Below are 19,276 nucleotides of genomic sequence, written 5' to 3' on the forward strand. Positions count from 1 at the left end.
CTTTTAAACATCAATCCTCAGGAAGCCCCTCTTATAGAAATAAAATAGGAAGAGAGGACAGGAATAAGACATAACTTCACAACATCTTTGTTCAAATGACCTGCTTAGTGTGCGTGGGTGCTAAGCCGGGGAGGGAGTCAGGAGGGGCAAGCATGAGGGCAGGTTGGGCCCAGGCTCTGCTTCTTACCAGGCTCCTGGCACAGGGCTGCCAACAAGTAAGGAGTTACTTGCACAGAGTCTGTTACTTGCAGAGTCACCTATGTCTGCCAGTCTCCTTCCTCAGAGACCTGCCTGCCACCTGGGCAGTGTCCCCTGCCCAAGGATGAGGTGCTGGATGGAATGGAGACCCTCAGGAATACCTGTAGGGAAAGCTTCTTGGTTCTAACCCTTGTTCAGATACTCCCAGAGATTACAGATGGTAAGAGTCATTAGGGGCACCTGGGCAGCTCAGTGGGGTGAGCGTCTGACTTTGGCTCAGGTCATGGTCTCATGGTTTGTGGGTTTGAGCCTCGTGTCAGGCTCTGTGCTGACAGATGGGAGCCTGGAGCCTGCTTGGGTTCTCTCTCTCTCTCTCTCTCTCTCTCTCTCTCTCTCTCTCTCTCCCCCCCTCCCCCACTCATGCTCTCTTTCTGTCTCTCAAAAACAAAACATTAAAAGAAGAAAAGTGTTTAAATACATTAAAATATTTTCAGGGGTCCCTAAGAATATCATTGTGATCCTTTAACACTATGCCTACTCTGCCTGATGGGTATGTCAGCCCTGCATCGAGGGACATACAAGTCGAAAGTACAAGAAAAGACACTCTGCCAGGAGGGAGGGCCTAACCTCAGCAGGAGTGTGACCTGACCCAGTGAGTTCACCTCTCTAGTATCTACATCACAGAGCAGTTCTGAGGACTGAAATAAGATCCTGTATGTACATACCTTGATTAGAATGGTGCCTGGTGCAGAAAAACCAGTATCAAAATGCTGTCATTAATGCCTTTGTGTATTTATTGTCCTAGCCACTTAACTGACACTCTACCAGAAAGGCAAGGTGGATCTTCCTTGTGACAGGAATGTCTCACTTAGACCTCTTGGAGCAGATACAGCTATTTTAGAGTTGCTTATTTAGGAAAACTTTTTTTCATAAAATTCTTTGTGGGCATTATCATGGTGAGCCCTGGGGGAGCTGGTAACCTCCTGACCTGAGCCAGTGATGAACAACATTCCTGGGCAGGAAGAAGGCACATGGGACCATAATCTGCCTCCTACTTTTCTCTTCCTGCTCTGCAGGTGTCAGAGCTCAGAGAACTGAGTGAGAGGCTTTGCGGCCTTTTAAAATGCAAAGGCCCCTGGGATGAATTAATGTCTAATCCCATAACAGTCACACAAGAGGCAGACCTGACAGCTGGGTTTTTCTAAAGGGACTTGAATCCTTATGTGTCAAGGGCTTTACATACATTATCTCCTTTAATCCTGACAACAACCCCAGATGTAGGGATTACAATTCCCATTTTGCAAACCAGCAAACAGAGGCTCAGAGAGGATCTGTGACTTGCCTGCAGGTCACCCCTACAGCCCTAGGGCCCTAAGAGAAGATCTGGAAATGGAAATAAAGGGAAAGGGAAGCCAGCTTGCCCAGGTCTGCCTTGGCCAGTACCTGTTGGCTGAAATGCACCAGACCTCAGTTTCCCAAGTACACAAGTGGGGGGGGGGGGGTGCTGGCGGGGCACATCTTGCACATTCTGCTATTCATACCCCACTCCCCGCCTGTTGAGAGCAGATGGCTCCTTTCCTGGCCTTCCTGTGGCATTTCTCCAATTCCTGGAAAGAAAGGAAAGCCACCAGCCTGACCACCCGTCCCTGACTGCAAAGCAGCAAAGCTCCTTAGGGGCCAAGTTTATGAGGAGACTCATCATGGGTTAAATTGTTGTTGTTGCATTGAAAGGCAGGTGGCCCTCAACACCCCAAATTCCCAGCTAATCACTGGGAATGGTGGCTGACCCAGGGGAGCCATTTTGTGTCCAGACTCTCCAGGCTGGCTCATGTTTTAGGAAAAGAAAGCTGGCAGCAGCAAGGCAGGTCCACTCTGGTCGTAGACATCTTAACCATTAGCAACACTTCAGCCAACAGCCTTCTTAGCTCATTTCCTTCCAACTCTTCTCTCCTTGAGGAAATGAGAGACTTCGGAAGCCGATTTGGGCTTATCTGACTGTGAGTGGGAAAACTGGGGCCCCAAGGGAGGGTTGTGCCTGAGGGAACAGGACAGAGCAGGACAGGGCAGCAGGCAGCCCCTGGGGACTCAGTCCTACCTCCAAAGGCAGGTCTCATGGAGAAATCATGGTCCTCCACTCTAAGAAGTGGCTGAGGTTTTCCCTTGTGGATTTTGGTCACGTCGAGGTTCTTCTTATATAAGTGACTGCAAAGACAAGCAAGAGATGTTTTCCCAACGACCCACAAAGGCATATGGGGAGATTACTCCCTATAGGAGCTACCTGTTAGACATCTCTTCTCCATCCACCAAAGGCTACACACACACACACACCCCTCCTGACCCACCCTGTCCTCCCCAGGCCCTCATAGTCAGTCCTGAGAACCAGACCCTTGCAGAGCCTTCGTAAGGTAATGATTGGATGACAGCAGTTGGGTTGAATGGTGGAGGATTATATATATATATTTCTTTTTAAACATTTCTCTTATGTTACTATAATACTGGTTTTGTGATGGGGGTGCCTGGAGGCTCAGTTGGTTAAGTATCTGACTCTTGATTTTGGTTCAGGTCATGATCTCATGGTTCATGAGTGCAAACCCCGCATTGGGCTCTGTGCTGATGGCACAGAGCCTGCTTGGGATTTTCTCTCTCCCTCTCTCTCTGCTCGTCCCCTGCTCTCTTTCTCTGTCAAAGTAAATAAACATTAAGAAAAAAATTTTTTGTTAATGTTCATTTATTTTCGAGACAGAGAGAGAGAGAGAGAGCATGAACAGGGGAGGGTCAGAGAAAGAGGGAGACACAGAATCTGAAACAGGCTCCAGGCTCCGAGCTGTCAGCACAGAGCCCGACGCGGGGCTTGAAACCACGGACCGCGAGATCATGACCTGAGCCGAAGTCAGACGCTTAACCGACTGAGCCACCCAGGCGCCCCAATAAACATTTTTTAAAAGAGTTAAAAAAAAAAGAATTCTAAGATTTTAAAAAAAGGAGAGAGTAGGGGAGGGAGAGAGGAAGGAAGGGAGGGAGGAAGGAAGGAAAGAAGGATGGATGGATTTGGGTCTAACAAGATGTGAGATCTAATTCCTTTTTTTTTTTTCTATGAATGTTTTTTATTTTTATTTTTTAAATATAATTTATTGTCAAGTCAGCTAACATACAGTGTATACAGTGTGCTCTTGGCTTCGGGAGTAGATTCCCATGATTTATCACTTACATACAACATCCAGTGCTCATCCCAACAAGTACCCTCCTCAATGCCCATCACCCATTTTCCCTTCTCCCCTCTTCTCACCATCAACCTTCAGTTGGTTCTCTATATTTAAGAGTCCCTTATGGTTTGCCTCCTTCTCTGAAACTAGTTTTTCCCCTTCCCCCATGGTCTTCTTGTAAGTTTGCGAGATCTAATTCTTGACAGAAGAAACTAAACAGCCTTATAAGAAGTCAGCGTTATGTGTAGGATATTTAAAGATTTTAGAAGTAAATGAAGGGATTTTTGTTTTGAATGTTTGTTGTTCATTTATGTATACATCCTTATTTTATTCTCAGTGTTATCACACTTCATGTTTTTTAGAGAAATAGGCATATTTCCTGTTTAAACTCTATAAGAGGAAAGTAACATGTTTCCTCTTTTGAGGTTCTGTTCTTTGACACATCTTTCTGTGAAATCCTCACTAACTTTCATTCTCTATCAGCTCTGCCCAGATAGTGCAATTTGATGGAGTTCTAAAGCTGGGCTGATCGATAAAGTAGCCACTAGCCACATGTGGCTGTTTAAGTCAATTACAATGAAATAAAATTAATGTTCAGTTCTTTAGTTCTACTAGCCATACTTATGTGCTTAATAGCCACATGAGGCTGGTGGTTACTATATTGGATAGTGCAGATCTATAACTTTTCCTCGGTCTCAAAAAGTTTTATTCTGCAGTGCTGGCCTAACTTCTGCCCTGACTTCCCTCCCCACCCAAGAAGCAGATTCCCCTATAAGCTGGGGCTTCCCACCTTACAGCCCAGGAGCCACCTGGAGCTCCAGACCTCCCAACTATTCTCTGAAGGCCACCTGGAGCTTCTCAGGGAGAAGGTGAAAACAGGGAGGGGGCAACTCGGGAGCAGGAGCAGTAGTAGTATTTTCACTCATAGGTTCTTAGAGTACCTGGGGGTTGGGCAGAGGTGCCTGACCCTCTTCCCAGAGCCCTTGACCTCTGCCCTCAAGCACCCTCACCCCAACTTCCTCAGCATCTACCTCGTCCATGGCTTATTCTCGTCAGCCTTCAAACCGGGTTCAAGTCTCTCCCACCTTGACCCCTAAGCAGAATATCTGTCTAGACCGCACGTCCTTCTCGTGCAAAATGTATTAAACAGTGGCAGCAGTACAGGTGTGGCAGTTATATTCATCTTTAAACTTTTTCTTTAAAATAGAACTCTTTCCCCCTCCTAATAAATGATCCTCCACACAGAGAGCTGTGTGTCACCTGCTGCTGCCACCCCTCACTCAAGTCCGCCCTGCCCCACTTGTGCTTGACCCGAGGCCCTGCAGGCACTCTTGCTGGGTGCTGGCTTCTCTGCCACACGGAGGGCCATGCCTCTGCTAGAAACCTGGTCTTTCCGGACCCGGCATTGGGTTCTCCTCCTATCACTCTGACGGTTCCTTCTCAATCTCCACTGCAGTCTCCCCCTCGTCCTCGGCCCATCCCTTAACTGCTAGTGTCCCCAGAGCCCTGTCCCAGCTGCCCTCTCTTCTCCCTCTACACCCTGTTTGGCAGGCTCGCCTATAGCTGTGGCTTCAATTGTCATTAACGTGTTGAGGATTCCTAAATCCGTACCCCCTGCTCTAGACCTTTTATCCAACTGTCTAATTATCCCCAGTAGCTATCCTGTAGGCATTGAAACTCAACATACTCATGGGGAGCCTGGGTGGCTCAGTCAGTTAAGCGTCCGATTCTTGGTTTCTGCTCAGGTCATGATCTCACAGTTCATGGGTTCGAGCCCCACATCGGGCTCTGTGCTGACAGTACAGATCCTGCTTGGGATTCTCTCTCTCCCCCTCTCTTTGCCCCTTCCCTGCTTGCACTCTCTGTTTCTCTCTCTCTGTCTCTCTCTCTGTCAAAATAAATAAACTTTAAATATGAAATAAATTCAACACACCCATAGTTTGGTTTAAGACACACCAGTTTTGAGGTGACCCAGGCTGAAAGAGGAGTGGGCATTCAATAAAAGGGAAAGGGAAGGGCGAGGCACTGAAATGGACAGAGTGGGGCTGCAGGGGCACCTACGGACCAGGCCGGGCAGAGCCTTGAAGATCATGTTAAGAATTTTGTCTTTATCCAAAGGCAACAGGAAAACACTGAAGGTAAGCAGTTGGAGGAAGAAGCCATGATCAGAATTGCTTTTAGACAAGCCAATCGGAGAGAAGTCTTCCTCCTGGTTAGCTGGAATATGGAACCCAGTTCAGTCCCCTTGAAGCGTGGTGGTCACCGTCAGGGTGCCTCCATGGAGCTTCCATTCTCACAGTCTCTGCCCCAAGCCTGGCTCCAGAAATCAAGAAGCACCGGGCCCAGTGCCTGCCCAGCGACTGTGTGACAGGCCACATTCGACACCCCAGAAAGGTAGAGGAAGAGCTCAGCCGAAGGGCTTAGCAGATCACAGACATTAAATTGTGAGTGCAACGGGCACACTACCCCTCTGTCTCACATGGAGCAAATCCCTGCTGGCCAGCGGTTTCCATATCCATTTAGAGGGGCGGATTAGGGAACAGAAGTCCCAGAACTCCAGCACCCTGGCAGGACAGAGGAGATTGGAATGCCTATGCCATTGTTGAGTCTTTTTTTTTTTTTTTTTTTTAAGGAACCAGTTATTTGATAAGTCAGGCCACTAGTATCTCCAGCCTTGAGCTATTTGTGTGAGCCAGATGCCCTCAATTCATCCTTTCAGCGCCTGGATGCCTTGGACCGAAGACTTCAGGCTCCAGGGGTCATACCCTGAGTCCCAGCCCCATGTGGGACAGCCAGAACCTCCACAGGACCTCAAACCAGCCTTGGGTGGGGAGAGAAGAATGATGTGCTCGCTACACCTTCAAGAAGCAGGGCTAGCGCCACTGTGTTGAAGTTTATTTGGTGACAATAGTTGCAGTCAAAATGACTACGCCTGTATGAATCACCCCCTCTCTATGCAGACCCCGAGCTCTAGTTACCCCATCATCCCAGTGGGGAAGGTCTCAAAATCACCCCTTTTCAGTAGGAGAAATGAGGTTCAGAAAGATTGGGAAACACGGCCATGGCCAGAGAGCCACAGAACCAGGGCCTGAACCTGGATTCCCTGACTTCCTGGCACCACTTCCTTCCCAGGCCTCTGGGGAGGATGAAGGTCACTGGGCAGCAGGAAAGCAAAACTGCTCCTGGGCCCAGCACAACTTGAGCCACGATGCAGACCAAGAGAAGGACAGCCAAGGGCAGGCAGTACCAAGGGGGGCAGCAAATAGGAGAGGAAATATGGAAGGGGCCCCCCAGCTCTGGGACCAGGAGGAACCAGAGAGTGTTATCCAGGGAGAGCCCAGACCTCGGAGCCTAGAGCGAGGTGCATTTTCAGATCTCCAGGGAAAAGGGCCTCTCCTGTAGGAAAGCAATCATGTGGTCAGGCGGCCAACTTAGGTAGCACGCAGGGAGGAGTTGGGAGAAAGCCGGGAGGCTGAAAGGCAGGGAGAAGAGAACAAATCAAATAGCTAAGAGAAAACAGGTTCGGGTGGCATCAATTCAATAAACAGGGACACAAAGGATCAGAAAACCAGAAGTTTTTGAAAAGGTAGCTCCTGAGCAGAATAATTGTTTTGTAAGGGTGCCTTGGCCACAGTGATATGGAAGGTATATAGGTTAGAAGAGATCCTAACAGCAGTGTGTAGGGGTGTGTGTGATTGTATGTGTGAATGTGACCATATATCTTACATGTGAAGGGATGACTGTGTGTGTGAGACCATGTACGTGTGGTGTGTGTGACACTGTGTGAAATCCTATGTATGGTATGTGGTATGTGTGTGTATGACCGTGTGGCGTTGCAGGGTGGAGGACACAGGACTTCAAAGAAAAGAAGTGACCCTACAGAGGTAAGTGCAGTAAAGTTTCAGGTCATTTTGGGGCTCTTGGGTGGCTCAGTCAGTTAAGTATCCAACTTTGGCTCAGGTCATGATGTGGTTCATGAGTTCAAGCCCCACATCAGGCTCTCTGCTGTCAGCACAGAGCTTTTGCTCTCGTTCTCGCTCTCTCTCAAAAATAAACATTAAAAAAAATTTAGAAAGGCCTAGAACCGTGTTTCCTGATATGACATTTTCTCTATCTTTTTCCCAGCCCCTCTGCGATAATTATTTTATATTTGTTGAATGTGTACGTTCATCTTTTCTTCCACCTTAGTATCTCATGGGATGGATTTCAAGAAACTCCCCTTACCCCTAAGGGTCAGATTCAATCTACCCCCAAGCTCATGCAGGTGGCTGGGAATGACTGCGGGTCTTCTGGGGAGTGACAGATGTGACAGCCCAGGCTGCCGAGTAGGATCCCTGAGGATCCCTGAGGGGCTTGTGCTGAACCCTAGCACCATTCTTAGGGAATAGACCATTCCATATAACGCTTTTCCTCCAGGCTGGGTAAATCAGGAAACCTACATTCTAGTCCTGTGGAGTCACTAGCCAGCTGTGTGAATTACCCACGCCTGAGAGCTGACTTTTCAGCATCCGTAAATGAGTCCGTGCTTCCCAATATGTGCTCTGTAAACTATGACTCCCACAAGATAGTCCAAAAAAGTGAGTTGGTTTTTTGTTTTGTTTTGTTTTGTTTTGTTGAGAAACTGCATAATTTATTTTCCCCTTCAAGATGCAGAATGTCTATTTGCATAATAAATGTTCTAGAAGCTCTGCTATAGAGACATCTGTTTAAAATCATCTGAACCAGAGCTTCCCAAGTTTCTTTGACCCTGAGGCCCCCTTTTCACACAATACCTATTCACATGTCACAGAATTAGAACGCAGAATAATTGCTGTTCTGCTGGCTCACGTGACCCCTGAGGTTCCTTCCAGTCCAAAAGCCTGTGATCCTGGCAAGATAACCAGGGCAAGACTTCCAGAGCAGTGCCTCTTTCCTGGCATCATGGATAAGTTTTATCTGTTTGCTTTCTGCCTGGGTAGCATCAGGCCCTGCAGAGCACATATATCCCCCAGGGAGCAGTCTCCAAAGCCAGCACACCCCTGGGGTGTTTAAGATGGTCCGCTGGGACACAGAAGATAGGAATTGTAACTCTTACTGACAGTTTTTATCTAAAAATAAGGAAGCAATCATTTTACTTTAGTATATATGTTTATAACAGTACGTGTATATAATTTATAAGTAAATATACATATAGATACAATTTCAAAAAATTGTCAGCGATAGCAGTGCCTAATTAAAACTAAAAACCAGTGACCTAGAAACTGTGTCTCAAGATATTATTTTATATTCATAATCACTAGTTCACACAATGCTTAGTAGAATGGAAAACAGGTGTAGCATCTCACATGTGGTGTTTATATCTTAGCTGCTTGCTCTTTTCTTCTGAATAGTCATGTCTACATCAGGCCTGGAGTATCATTTTTTGTACATCAGTTCAAACAAACTTAATAGGGAACTTTGATTTGTAATGTAATGATTTTGATTGCCTCACCAGTATCTTGGAAATGTTTCCATTACATCGTGAAATGGCAATTCCTGTTGTCCACACATGTATTCCTGATAACCTAGCAAATTTCAAATACCTTTTGAAGATTCAACACAGTGAAATGAAACCCGATACTATTTTAAAGTTGTTCCCAAATACTTTTTTTTTTTAAATGTTTATTTATTTAGTTTGAAAGAGAAAGAGCACAAGCGGGGGAGGGCTAAAGAGAAGGGGAGACAGAATCCCAAGCAGGCTCTGCACCATCAGCACAGAGCCCAGTGTGGAGCTTGAACCCATGAGCTGTGAGATCATGACCGTGCCAAGATCAAGAGTTGGACACTTAACCGGCTGCACCCTTCCAGGTGCCCCCCAAATAATTTAAAGGGGACAACTTCCATTTACAATGTTTTCTTAGTAGTTCCAACTAAATTCCTATATACAGGCCCCCCTCCAAAGTACTTGAGTGCAATCACTCAGCAGGCCACCTATGGTCCCTACAGGATGTAATCCTGAGAAACAAAGCAGCACAATCGGAGAAGTACAGGATATTTGACCCACAAAATCTTCACCTACCTGCCTTAAGTCAAAATGCTTGGGCAGAACACAGATACTAGAAGAAAATGCTCAACCCAGTCTAGCTTTGCTCTCTCGTGGCTTGTGACACTATAGTATATTTGTACCCCGAGAGAGGCTGTTTTCAGTGAGGTGGTGGCCCTGTCTACCTCCGGCTGGAAATAGATTAATAGAAACGAGGTAACCCCTGGCCCTCCTGGGAGCCATCCCACTATGCTGCTACTGCTGCTGCTGCTGCTGCAAGTGACCTCCCTCCCCCCTCTCCCCCCCACGACTTTACCTTGGCTTGGGCATTTCCAGCTGCCCTGTCCATCTCCTCCTCTTGGGCTTTCTGCTCTCCACAAGAGCCGCCAGGCAAAACAAGAACAAAATGAGTCTTGTGAAATAAGGCATTCTGTGACTGTCTATGATACCAGAAGCTGCTCGCCAGTAACCTGCAGCGGGGCAGACCCCCCTGGGCTGAACCATTGATTCAGTCTGTCGCTTTGTGATGGTACTTCTCCAAGGGGCTGCGAGGGCATGACTGGCCAGACTGATTTTTCCGATTCAGTATTTGATAGTGAAGCTTGACCCACCCCACCTCCCACCCCTCAGGCGTGACACAAACACCAAGGCTTTGCCCTCCCTGCTGCCTAATGATTGGCCATTAGTCAACAAGTTTGTCCTCCTGTGAAATTCTGCTGCCGCTGAGTCCGAGAGCAGCTTTGGCTAAAACTGTTACGTAAAAAATGTTTTAAACCTCTTGAATATGCCAGCTCTTTGCTGAGATCATTAATCCTTCCCTCTAGCTGCATAAAACCAGTCTGTCACATCCACAAGGGAGACAGCTTGGATTCTGAGTGGATTTGCAGGAAAGACCTGATGGACAAGATGAGTGCATGAATGTGCTTAGGAAATGCTGAGTAAACACACAAATGACCTGTTTTCACAAGGTTGCTTTATTTCTCCATCTGAGAAATCATGCTTTGTCTATGGCCACGGATGCTTGCTTTACTCCCACATACACATCTTTTTTTCAGTGAAAAGACATTTGATTTTGAAGGAACCCGTACACCAAAGGGGAATTCATGATTATGTAAGCTCTTCCTCCGATCACGAGCATCAGATTAATTTTGGTCTTCAATCCTAAAATGTATAATTTCATCATAAATTAGGCTTGAATCCTATCCTGGGATATGGAATTATGAACACTAGGAGTATAAAGATGTATGTGGTTATATTTAATCTACTGAAAGGAATAAAATGCTTAAAGACTACTTATTGCTTGGCTGCTGTGTTCAAGATGGAGAAGAGTTTAGTGTGGTAGAGACGTAGGGAGATGAGGTTGGAGGTCAGGAAGAACAGTAGCCAGAACTGAAACAGAATTAGGGTTTTATCATGTAAGAAGGAATCAAAAGAAGTTCTTTTGATTCTCTAAGCAAAGTGGGGTGACATGATCCACTTTATTTTTTTAAGGAATTCCTAACTGGGATCAGTTGGATGGGAGAAGCTGTAATAACAAAGGAGGGTGAGGTCTTGCCCTAATGGAAGGGAAGATGAAGGAAGAGGAGGGAAGAGGACAGAAGAATGAGATGGTCAAGTTATTTCTGAAGTAGAATACATTTGCTGACTGAACAGAATGGGAGGTGATAGAAGTCAACAGTGTTATCTACAATTCTAGTTTGGAGGTAGGGCTGGTGGATGGTACCACCATTAACCGATATCCACTAGAGGTAGACAAATTTGGGGGAGAGGACATAGATTTTTGACTTGTGGAGTGTGAGGTATCATGGGACTTCCAGATGCCCGATAGGCAGCTGGAGTATAGAGAAGCCTGGAGCTCAGGAGAAAGGTCTGGACTGGAGAAATAGATTTGGAGCCTTCAGCGTATGGTGGTAGTTTAACCACAAGAAAGGGTGAGATCTTCCAGGAAAATAGAAGTCCCAGTGTAAGTGTAGAACCTTGAGAATCTATATATATATTTTTTTAAGATTTTATTTTAAGTACTCTCTATAGCCAATGTGGGGCTCCAACCCACAACCCCAAGATCAAGAGTTGCATGTCCTACCGATTGAGCCAGCCAGGTGCACTGGAACCTATACTTCGAATGGATGGATGGGAAGCCCAAACAAAAGCATAGAGGGTGACTATGAAAACCAAAGGAGTTTCTGGTTTGAGTGATGTGAGGAAGTGAAGGCAGAAAACAGCTTCAGTTGGATCTCCAAACTTCAATTAACTGTAGTTTCAGTTCAAAGATGTGGCAGGAAGCCAAATTATAGGAGTTAAACAGGAATTTGGGAGTGGGAATAATTCAGTATGGGGACTAATTCAGTGATTCCCAAATCTGGCCACTTCTCAGAATTATCCAGGTAATTTGTTTAAAAAGTCACATTGCTCCTGAAGATTTAGTGGGAAAGGGATGAGACCCATTAAAGTTCTTTTCTGTAGATTTTGTTCGAAAGATCATTCTTTTCCTCTCTTCCATTTGAAACAGGCCTATAAAAGGACTGGCTGGAACCCTAGAATTGTTCATAGATATTGTTGGTTTTCAAGAAATATTTGTTTTGTTTTGGATACATTTGAATACAATGTTAGGTCCTATCATTTTTTTTTAATCTTTCTTATTTTCAGTAGTTCAATTATTGTGATCACAGTATGGAGAAAAACTCAGTTGGAGAGAAGTGTAACTTTTTAAATAATGGCTTTACTGAAATATCATTCACACGTCATGAATTTACCTCTTAAAACTGTGGTTTTTTGTATGTTCAGAGTTGTGCAACCATCACCACTATCTAATTTTAGAACATTTTCATCTCCTCCAAAACAAACCTCATACCTCCTCCTTCCCTTCACTTCCCTCCAGCCCTTGGCAATCACCAATCTACTTTCTGTCTCTGTGGATTTGCCTAATCTGAACATTTCATATAAATGTAATTATACAATATGTAGCCTTGTGTGTCTGGCTTCACTCAGCATGTTGTCTTCTTTCTTCCTTTTTCTTTCTCTTTTCTTTCTCTTCTTCTCTCCTTCCTTTCTTGCATGATGTTTTCAAGATTCATCCATGTTGCAGTATGTATTATAACTTCATTCCTCTTTATTGCCAAATAACATTCCATTGTAGAGACAGAACACATCTTGTTTATCCATTCTTCAGTCAATGGGCTTTTGGATTTCCAGTTTGGGGCTACTAACAATAACGCTATGAATATTTATGTACAAGTTTGTGTGAACATGTTTTTATTTCTCTTGGCAATATACCTGGGAGTGGAATGGCTGGGTCATATGGTAAGTCTGCTTAACTTTTGAGGAACTACAAGTTTTTCAAAGGGGCTGCCCCATTTTGCACTCCCACGAGCAATGGAAAAGAACTCCAATTTCTCCAATTCCTCACTTTTTTACTCTAGCCATCATAGTGGGTGTGAAGCAGCTTACTGTACTTTTGATGTGCATTTCCCTCATGACTGATGTTGAGCATCTTTCCATGTTTATTGGTCATTTGTGTATCTTCTTTGTACAAATGTCTATTCAAATCCTTTGCCATTTCTCAATCAGGTTATTTCTTTTTTATTATTATTGAGTTATAGGAGTTCTCTAGATATTCTAGATGCAAGTCTCTTATCAGATATATTATCTGCAAATATTTTCTCCCATTCAATGTTATCTTTTCGCTTTTAAGTTTATCTGTTTTGAGAGAGAGAGAGAGAGTACGTGCAAGCAGGAGAGGGGAAGAAAGGGAGAGAGAGAATCCCAAGCAGGCTCCGTGCTGTCTGTGCAGAGCCGGATGTGGGTCTGTCCCACAAACCACGACATTGTAACCTGAGCTGAAATCAAGAGTTGGATGCCTAACCAACTGAGCCACCAAGTACTCCTTTCTTTTCACGTTATTAATGATGTTCTTTGAAACACAAAAAGTTTATTTTGATGAAATATTTTTTTCTTTGGTTGCTTGTGATTTTGGTCTTGTATCTAAAGAAACCACTGCCTCACCCATGTCATGAAGATTTAGTATGTTTTACTTTTTTTTTTTTAATTTTTTTTTTCAACTTTTTATTTATTTTTGGGACAGAGAGAGACAGAGCATGAACGGGGGAGGGGCAGAGAGAGAGGGAGACACAGAATCGGAAACAGGCTCCAGGCTCTGAGCCATCAGCCCAGAGCCCGACGCGGGGCTCAAACTCACGGACCGCGAGATCGTGACCTGGCTGAAGTCGGAGGCTTAACCGACTGCGCCACCCAGGCGCCCCTAGTATGTTTTACTTTAATAATCTTACAGTTTTTGCTCTTAATGCTAAGGTCTTAGGTCCATTTTAAGTTATATATATGGTGTAAGACAGGGGATGTGTAACTTTAACATTTGCTCAGTTCTCTCAGGAAACAGGACTGGCCCCAGTGCTCACGCTCAGAGCTGTGGAAAGGCCCCAGTAAGCTGTCAGATTAGGCCAGAGAGCACAGTGGGACTCTGGTTACACACAGCCTTATGACCTACATTGAGGCTGTGGGCTTAAAAGACAGAATGAGATCTGTGCACTGAAGAAGACACTGGCTGCAGTGTGAGGAATGGGGTAAGACTGGAGACTTGTTAGAGGTTACTGCACTAATTCAGAAGAGAGTAAGGCTCATTAGGGTAATGGCAGTGAGCACGAAGTGGTAAGATGGGAAAAAATATTTAAGGAGGTAGAATGGCCAGAAGGCCGAATAACATAAAGAATACCACCTTTGGTCAAAACACGGTATGAATAAAGTCACTGGTTTTATTGAGCAGCTCAAACTAGTTCTGAAGGCAACTGTTCAAGAGGTGTTCCAAACAGCTTCTGAGCAAGGTACAAGCCTCCCACAAAGGCTTAAACAGTACACATGTTAATGTACACATTAGTCTTTGTTAAGAGGCAGGTTCACTAAATGCATTCGCTTTTCATATACTTACTTGCAAATGATGGAACAATACAGGTTTTTCAGTACTTCAGCCTAGGTTTCTGCCCAAGTAAGTCCAAATGTGTGAGATTTGTTTACAGATTCTGGTCTATAAAAATGGGAGGTCTCAAGATACCAGAAAGTTTATTCATAGCCAAAAATAACAAAAAGATTTCTTATTCTCCTGAAATAGGAACTATTATATTTCCATAGTCAAAATGATAAACAACTTTAAAGGTTTTTTTTAAAAAAATTAGGTGAGAATTTTGATGAAATTCATTTATTTCAGTGGAACAAAACAATAAGCAGCATGAAAATGTAAAGTGCTACATAAAAGCCCCACAATACATAAAATTTGAAAGGTTTCATTGGCTTAAACAGTTACAGGTGATACAGACATTATATATTTTTTTGACATGCTATTTTAACTACCTTGATATGTAGTCATGTGCTTTCTTGGTCAAAGAAAAAGCCATGAATTACCTAAACATGAGGACTGGGGGAAGGAGTCCTAAACCTTCACCAATCAGATACATATCTGGTTTTGTCCCGACACTCTAATTAAAGGGATAAGGTGGGGCTTTAAAAACAACTGTTTTCTGAAGAGTCTCTTCAAGTGGCATTTGAGTAAGAATAGCTCCAAAGATCAATTTTGCTCATCAACTCCACGATGGGGATCAGATTCACAACTTAAGGATTTTTAAGTAGCATATGTGAGCTGAAAGGGAAGGAGCAAAAAATATGCCACTTTTCAGATATGTGTATCAGGTGCTTAAAACATCCCAATACAAACAAGAAGGTGACCTATCAGTTGACAGGTGAGGGAAGAGAGGCAAATCAGATAGAGAAGGATCTGCGCAATTCAAAATCTTCTTGGCTTAATCAATCTTAAAGTATAGGTACACTCCGTTGGAAACATGCAACAGGATCACGTAGATCCAGAGGTTGGCTCAAGTTTCACTGAGAAGAAGCGGAGGGAAGATTGTTCCTAGCACACGGTTCATCTACAATCAAAGGCTGAAAGCAGGGGGACTTTCTTCTTCTCAGGTGATAAGGTCATCTGGTCTTCCCAAGGGTCAGTGACTTCTTGCTAGGAGACCACTGAACTACTTCTAGTATTTTGTGTTCCAAACCAAGACTTCAGAATGTGCTTTCCCATGGCAATAAAGTTATAAAATGGTAACCTTTAATTTTCCTGACATATGACGTCTTCATAAAGTCCTTGAGCTTTTTAAAACTTTACTAACTTTGGCTGTAGATATAACAGAAACAATCTGTAAACACTTTTAAAATGCTAATTTATTAATCCTTAGACAATTATGTATTGTATAATAGCATACAGCATGTTTATTTTAGATGTGGACATAAAGGAAAATGGCTAGCAGATGAAAATAGAAATTTTGTCTAATAATTAACAGACCCAAAGTCCATAGCAGCAATAAAAATTAAATTTGCCTTTAATAGCATTTTACAAATTGTTTCTATCTTGCCCATAATTTCAGTTAGTTAAAACTACACTAAGGACTTTATGAACACCACCCTCCAAAGTATTGAAGATACATTATGGACAAACTTTTGTGGACTTTCTAGAACCTGAACACCACTTACAACATTGAGTTGTTAAAAAAAAAACTCACAAATGCACCCTTAGAACATAACCTATTTGAGAGCTGGGGACTGCCTATATTTAAAAACTACATCTTCATTAACAAGTACTCTTAAGAGTGCCCTCAACGCTGTTACCAAACATGCTGAAGGCAATGCTTTTCTGTGATTCTATGTTCTCATCAGGCATTATGATGATAAAAGTATCTACTAGAATCTGTGAAGTTAGCTAGCACTAAGTTATATATTGATTTTGCACTGACAATTATTTCTTGGGTTTTGATTAGGTGGACAATTCTAAGTAAAGGTTTTTCTCATTTCTATCACTGTTACTTGGGCCCTGAGCTTTTCTATTGAAACGGTACATAAAATATTTCAACATTATGCATATTCCTGGAATAATTACATTTATAGTGATTACAAAGCTAGACATGTAATACCTTCAAAAGATATACAATTCAAAGCAGAGCAAACATTAAAATCTGAAGATCCTTCCACTTGACTTCTGGAAGAAAATCAACTGATTTCTGGCTTGGACCCTTCCTTCCTTAAAAAAAAAATCTATGGAGGGTTGTTTCCTTTTTTATTTTTAAATCTTGTGTATATTTGGGAGAGAATGGGATAACAGCATATCAAAGTGGCTTCAAAGCATCCTTTCCTCTTCAAATAACATCCAGGAACAAAGATGTAATCTCATTTCCTCATAACTATTTGACTGAAATTGTTACTTTCACTGAACAACATTTAGGACACAAAGTCAGTCACAGAATGGGCAATTCCAGTGCATCTTCTATGAATGACATTCTCAGCAAACTATCTGAAGAGCTCTACTTTCCCTTTTCAACTCTTATCCCTGTTATCATTCTACCTAAGTAGAAATAGAGTACTCAATAAATGGTACTGAGTAACTAGTAATACTCACTGGAACTTAAAACACCATCTTTTATCCAAAAATGTCAAAGGGCTATACAGAAAAGTATCACAAATTTACAAAAAAGAAGCCGAGGCATGAGAAACAACAATAAGTTATTTCCCTGTAAAGCAGGTCATATGGTGAGACAAGGGGCTGTGACTTCAGTCCCTTGAACTAAGCAGGATACAGTCTGAAAGTCTAGCTATATTTATACTGAATTTATAAGGATCAAAAAAGGAATGAAGGGTAAATACAAAATAATCTTTTTGTAAACAATTCTTAGATTATACCCAATGCAGAATGTTTAATGAAGCAGCAGAGTCACAGCTCTTAAGACACAAAACAATATTATAACTCAAAGTCAAATATGTACTCATTGGCCAGATATATTCGTCTGAATATAAGAGCTGCCAATGCCAAAGTCAAGATGACAATCAGGACAGCGGATCCACCATGATCAGTGTGGTTGTCTCTTGGCTGCTGGCCCTGGATCACATCTGGGGAAGCAGACGACCGTCTTTGACTCTGCTGCTGGGCTCGGCGTTGTCGAGGGCTCATGGAGGTATTCTTAGCTACAGGTTGAGCAGGTTGTTGAAGGGATGCTGCTGAGGGGTTCTGGGCTCCGTACTAGAAAATTTTAGGGAGTTTTGTTTGAAACTGGTGAAGATAACTTGTATATATATATCTATTGTCCATTCAAGAGTATACAGAATCTCAAAGCACTAAAATACAACTAAAGGCAAAACTACCAAGCTGAATGCTGGGACTAATTACTCACCCTCCTGAATAAGCCAACACCACAACTTATTCTGAGTACTCACCAGGTGGAGGAAAAATTTATTAGCAACAAATAAGACGAGGATAGAGTTTAGCCATTTGCTCTATAGAAGGCCTTCTACTCTCTTTCAGGTGGTAACTCCAGCAATATCTGTTAAGCATCTGGACACCTCACTTCTTGTAGGAGAGCCAAGGAAGAAAGCAATGTGATTTCTTTTCTGCTAGAAAATCTGCACTCCTAAATGGCAAAAAAAAGTTTAACTCCTAACAGTGTGCCTTTCATGAACCAGGTCTCTTCCAACATGATCTTACTATATCAGCATGCTTCCACCAACAATCACGGAGCATAGAGCATAATTTCAAACCGTGCATTCTTCGCAGCAGTACTGTTGTAAAAATCAGATGTAGTTTTCAAACCAGGCTTATCCTTCCTCATAACTCCTGTCACCTGAACACAAGTCTAGAAGAACCCTTCACTGTGTGTTTGAATTGTGTTACTTTATGTATGTAAAGCATACTTAGGCATACTAGTTACCCCCACAAAGCACAAGGTATCAACTGCTTTCTCTCCTTTCAATGACTGCCTAGGCGGTCAAGCATAACCATAATGTGGTACCAAGCGATTCAAAATCTTGAATAATAGTTTATAGATAAGAAAGCTCTATAAAATATGAATTCTATTTATATAGACACCTTAACTCTTTTATTTTTTTTAACATTTATTCATTTTTGAGAGTGAAAGAGAGCATGAGCAGGGGAGGGACAGAGAAAGAGGGAGACACAGAATCTGAAGCAGGCTCCTGGCTCTGAGCTGTCAGCACAGAGCCTGACGCGGGGCTCAAACCCACAAGCTGTGAGATCATGACCTGAGCCAAAGTTGGATGCTCAACCGACTGAGCCACCCAGGCACCCCTAGATACCTTAACTCTTAATAACCCAATGGCCTTTAATTCTTTTACTGAAAACAACTTTATACCGGTTCTATTTGTGCCAACACCCTTTCAAATAAAAAATAAGAATGCATGTTTTATTCAGAATAACTATGAAAACTGAGTAAATATAAAACATTAAAGTACTTTCCATCAGAGAAAATTTCAATATTGAGTAGGAAAAATAATCAAATAATATAATTCAAATACTTTCTTTAAAAGATAAGAGGATAGGCTTTGCCCTGGCAATAGCTATAAACATTAGGGAAGAAACTGCTGATCTGAGTTACCTACAGAAGAAATTACATTTTAAATCTGACATTCATTTCAGCATTAAAAGGTTTAAATCGGGGCGCCTGGGTGGCTCAGTTGGTTAAGCATCCGACTTCAGCTCAGGTCATGATCTCATGATTCGTGAGTTTGAGCCCCCCGTTGGGCTCTGTGCTAACAGCTCAGAGCCTAGAGTCTGCTTCAGATTCTGTGTCCCTCTATCTCTCTCTCTTTGCCCCAACCCCGCTCACACTCTGTCTCTCTCTCTCTCTCAACAATAAATAAACATTAAAAAAATTTTAAAAAGAGGTTTAAATCATCTGAGTTTCTTAAAACTATCCTTTGGAAGCACTCATACGTAATGACCCATAACACAGAAGTAGAAAAGGAACTACTGACTTTTGAGTTAAAAATATAAAAGTTAGTGCCGATACTGAATTAGAGCTGCGCAAAC

The 19,276-nt window shown here is 43.0% G+C and overlaps 2 protein-coding genes across 4 annotated transcripts in view; both read right to left on the reverse strand.

Annotated features, from left to right (window-relative positions):
* GABRR2 (gamma-aminobutyric acid type A receptor subunit rho2) overlaps positions 1-10,018 on the reverse strand; it is a 44,692-nt gene extending 34,674 nt beyond the window's left edge. Inside the window, exons 1-2 of one of the 2 annotated variants that reach the window (XM_040474154.1) lie at positions 9,719-10,018; positions 2,294-2,400 (exon numbers count right to left, since the gene is read on the reverse strand). In XM_040474154.1, coding sequence (XP_040330088.1) covers positions 2,294-2,400; positions 9,719-9,906 — 295 coding nt within the window. In that variant the 5' untranslated portion in view covers positions 9,907-10,018. Of the gene's footprint in view, positions 1-2,293; positions 2,401-9,718 lie in introns of those variants that run through there. The other variant, XM_040474155.1, reaches the window with a different exon arrangement.
* Positions 10,019-14,147: 4,129 nt separating this feature from the next.
* The window catches only part of UBE2J1 (ubiquitin conjugating enzyme E2 J1), a 29,401-nt gene continuing 24,272 nt past the window's right edge, over positions 14,148-19,276 (reverse strand). For both annotated transcript variants that reach the window (XM_040474157.1, XM_040474158.1), the window contains exon 8: positions 14,148-17,473. In XM_040474157.1, coding sequence (XP_040330091.1) covers positions 17,195-17,473 — 279 coding nt within the window. In that variant the 3' untranslated portion in view covers positions 14,148-17,194. The remainder of the gene's footprint in view (positions 17,474-19,276) is intronic.

Source organism: Herpailurus yagouaroundi, unplaced genomic scaffold, assembly GCF_014898765.1.
Source record: "Herpailurus yagouaroundi ecotype Mexico unplaced genomic scaffold, PumYag 139, whole genome shotgun sequence".
Taxonomy (NCBI): domain Eukaryota; kingdom Metazoa; phylum Chordata; class Mammalia; order Carnivora; family Felidae; genus Herpailurus; species Herpailurus yagouaroundi.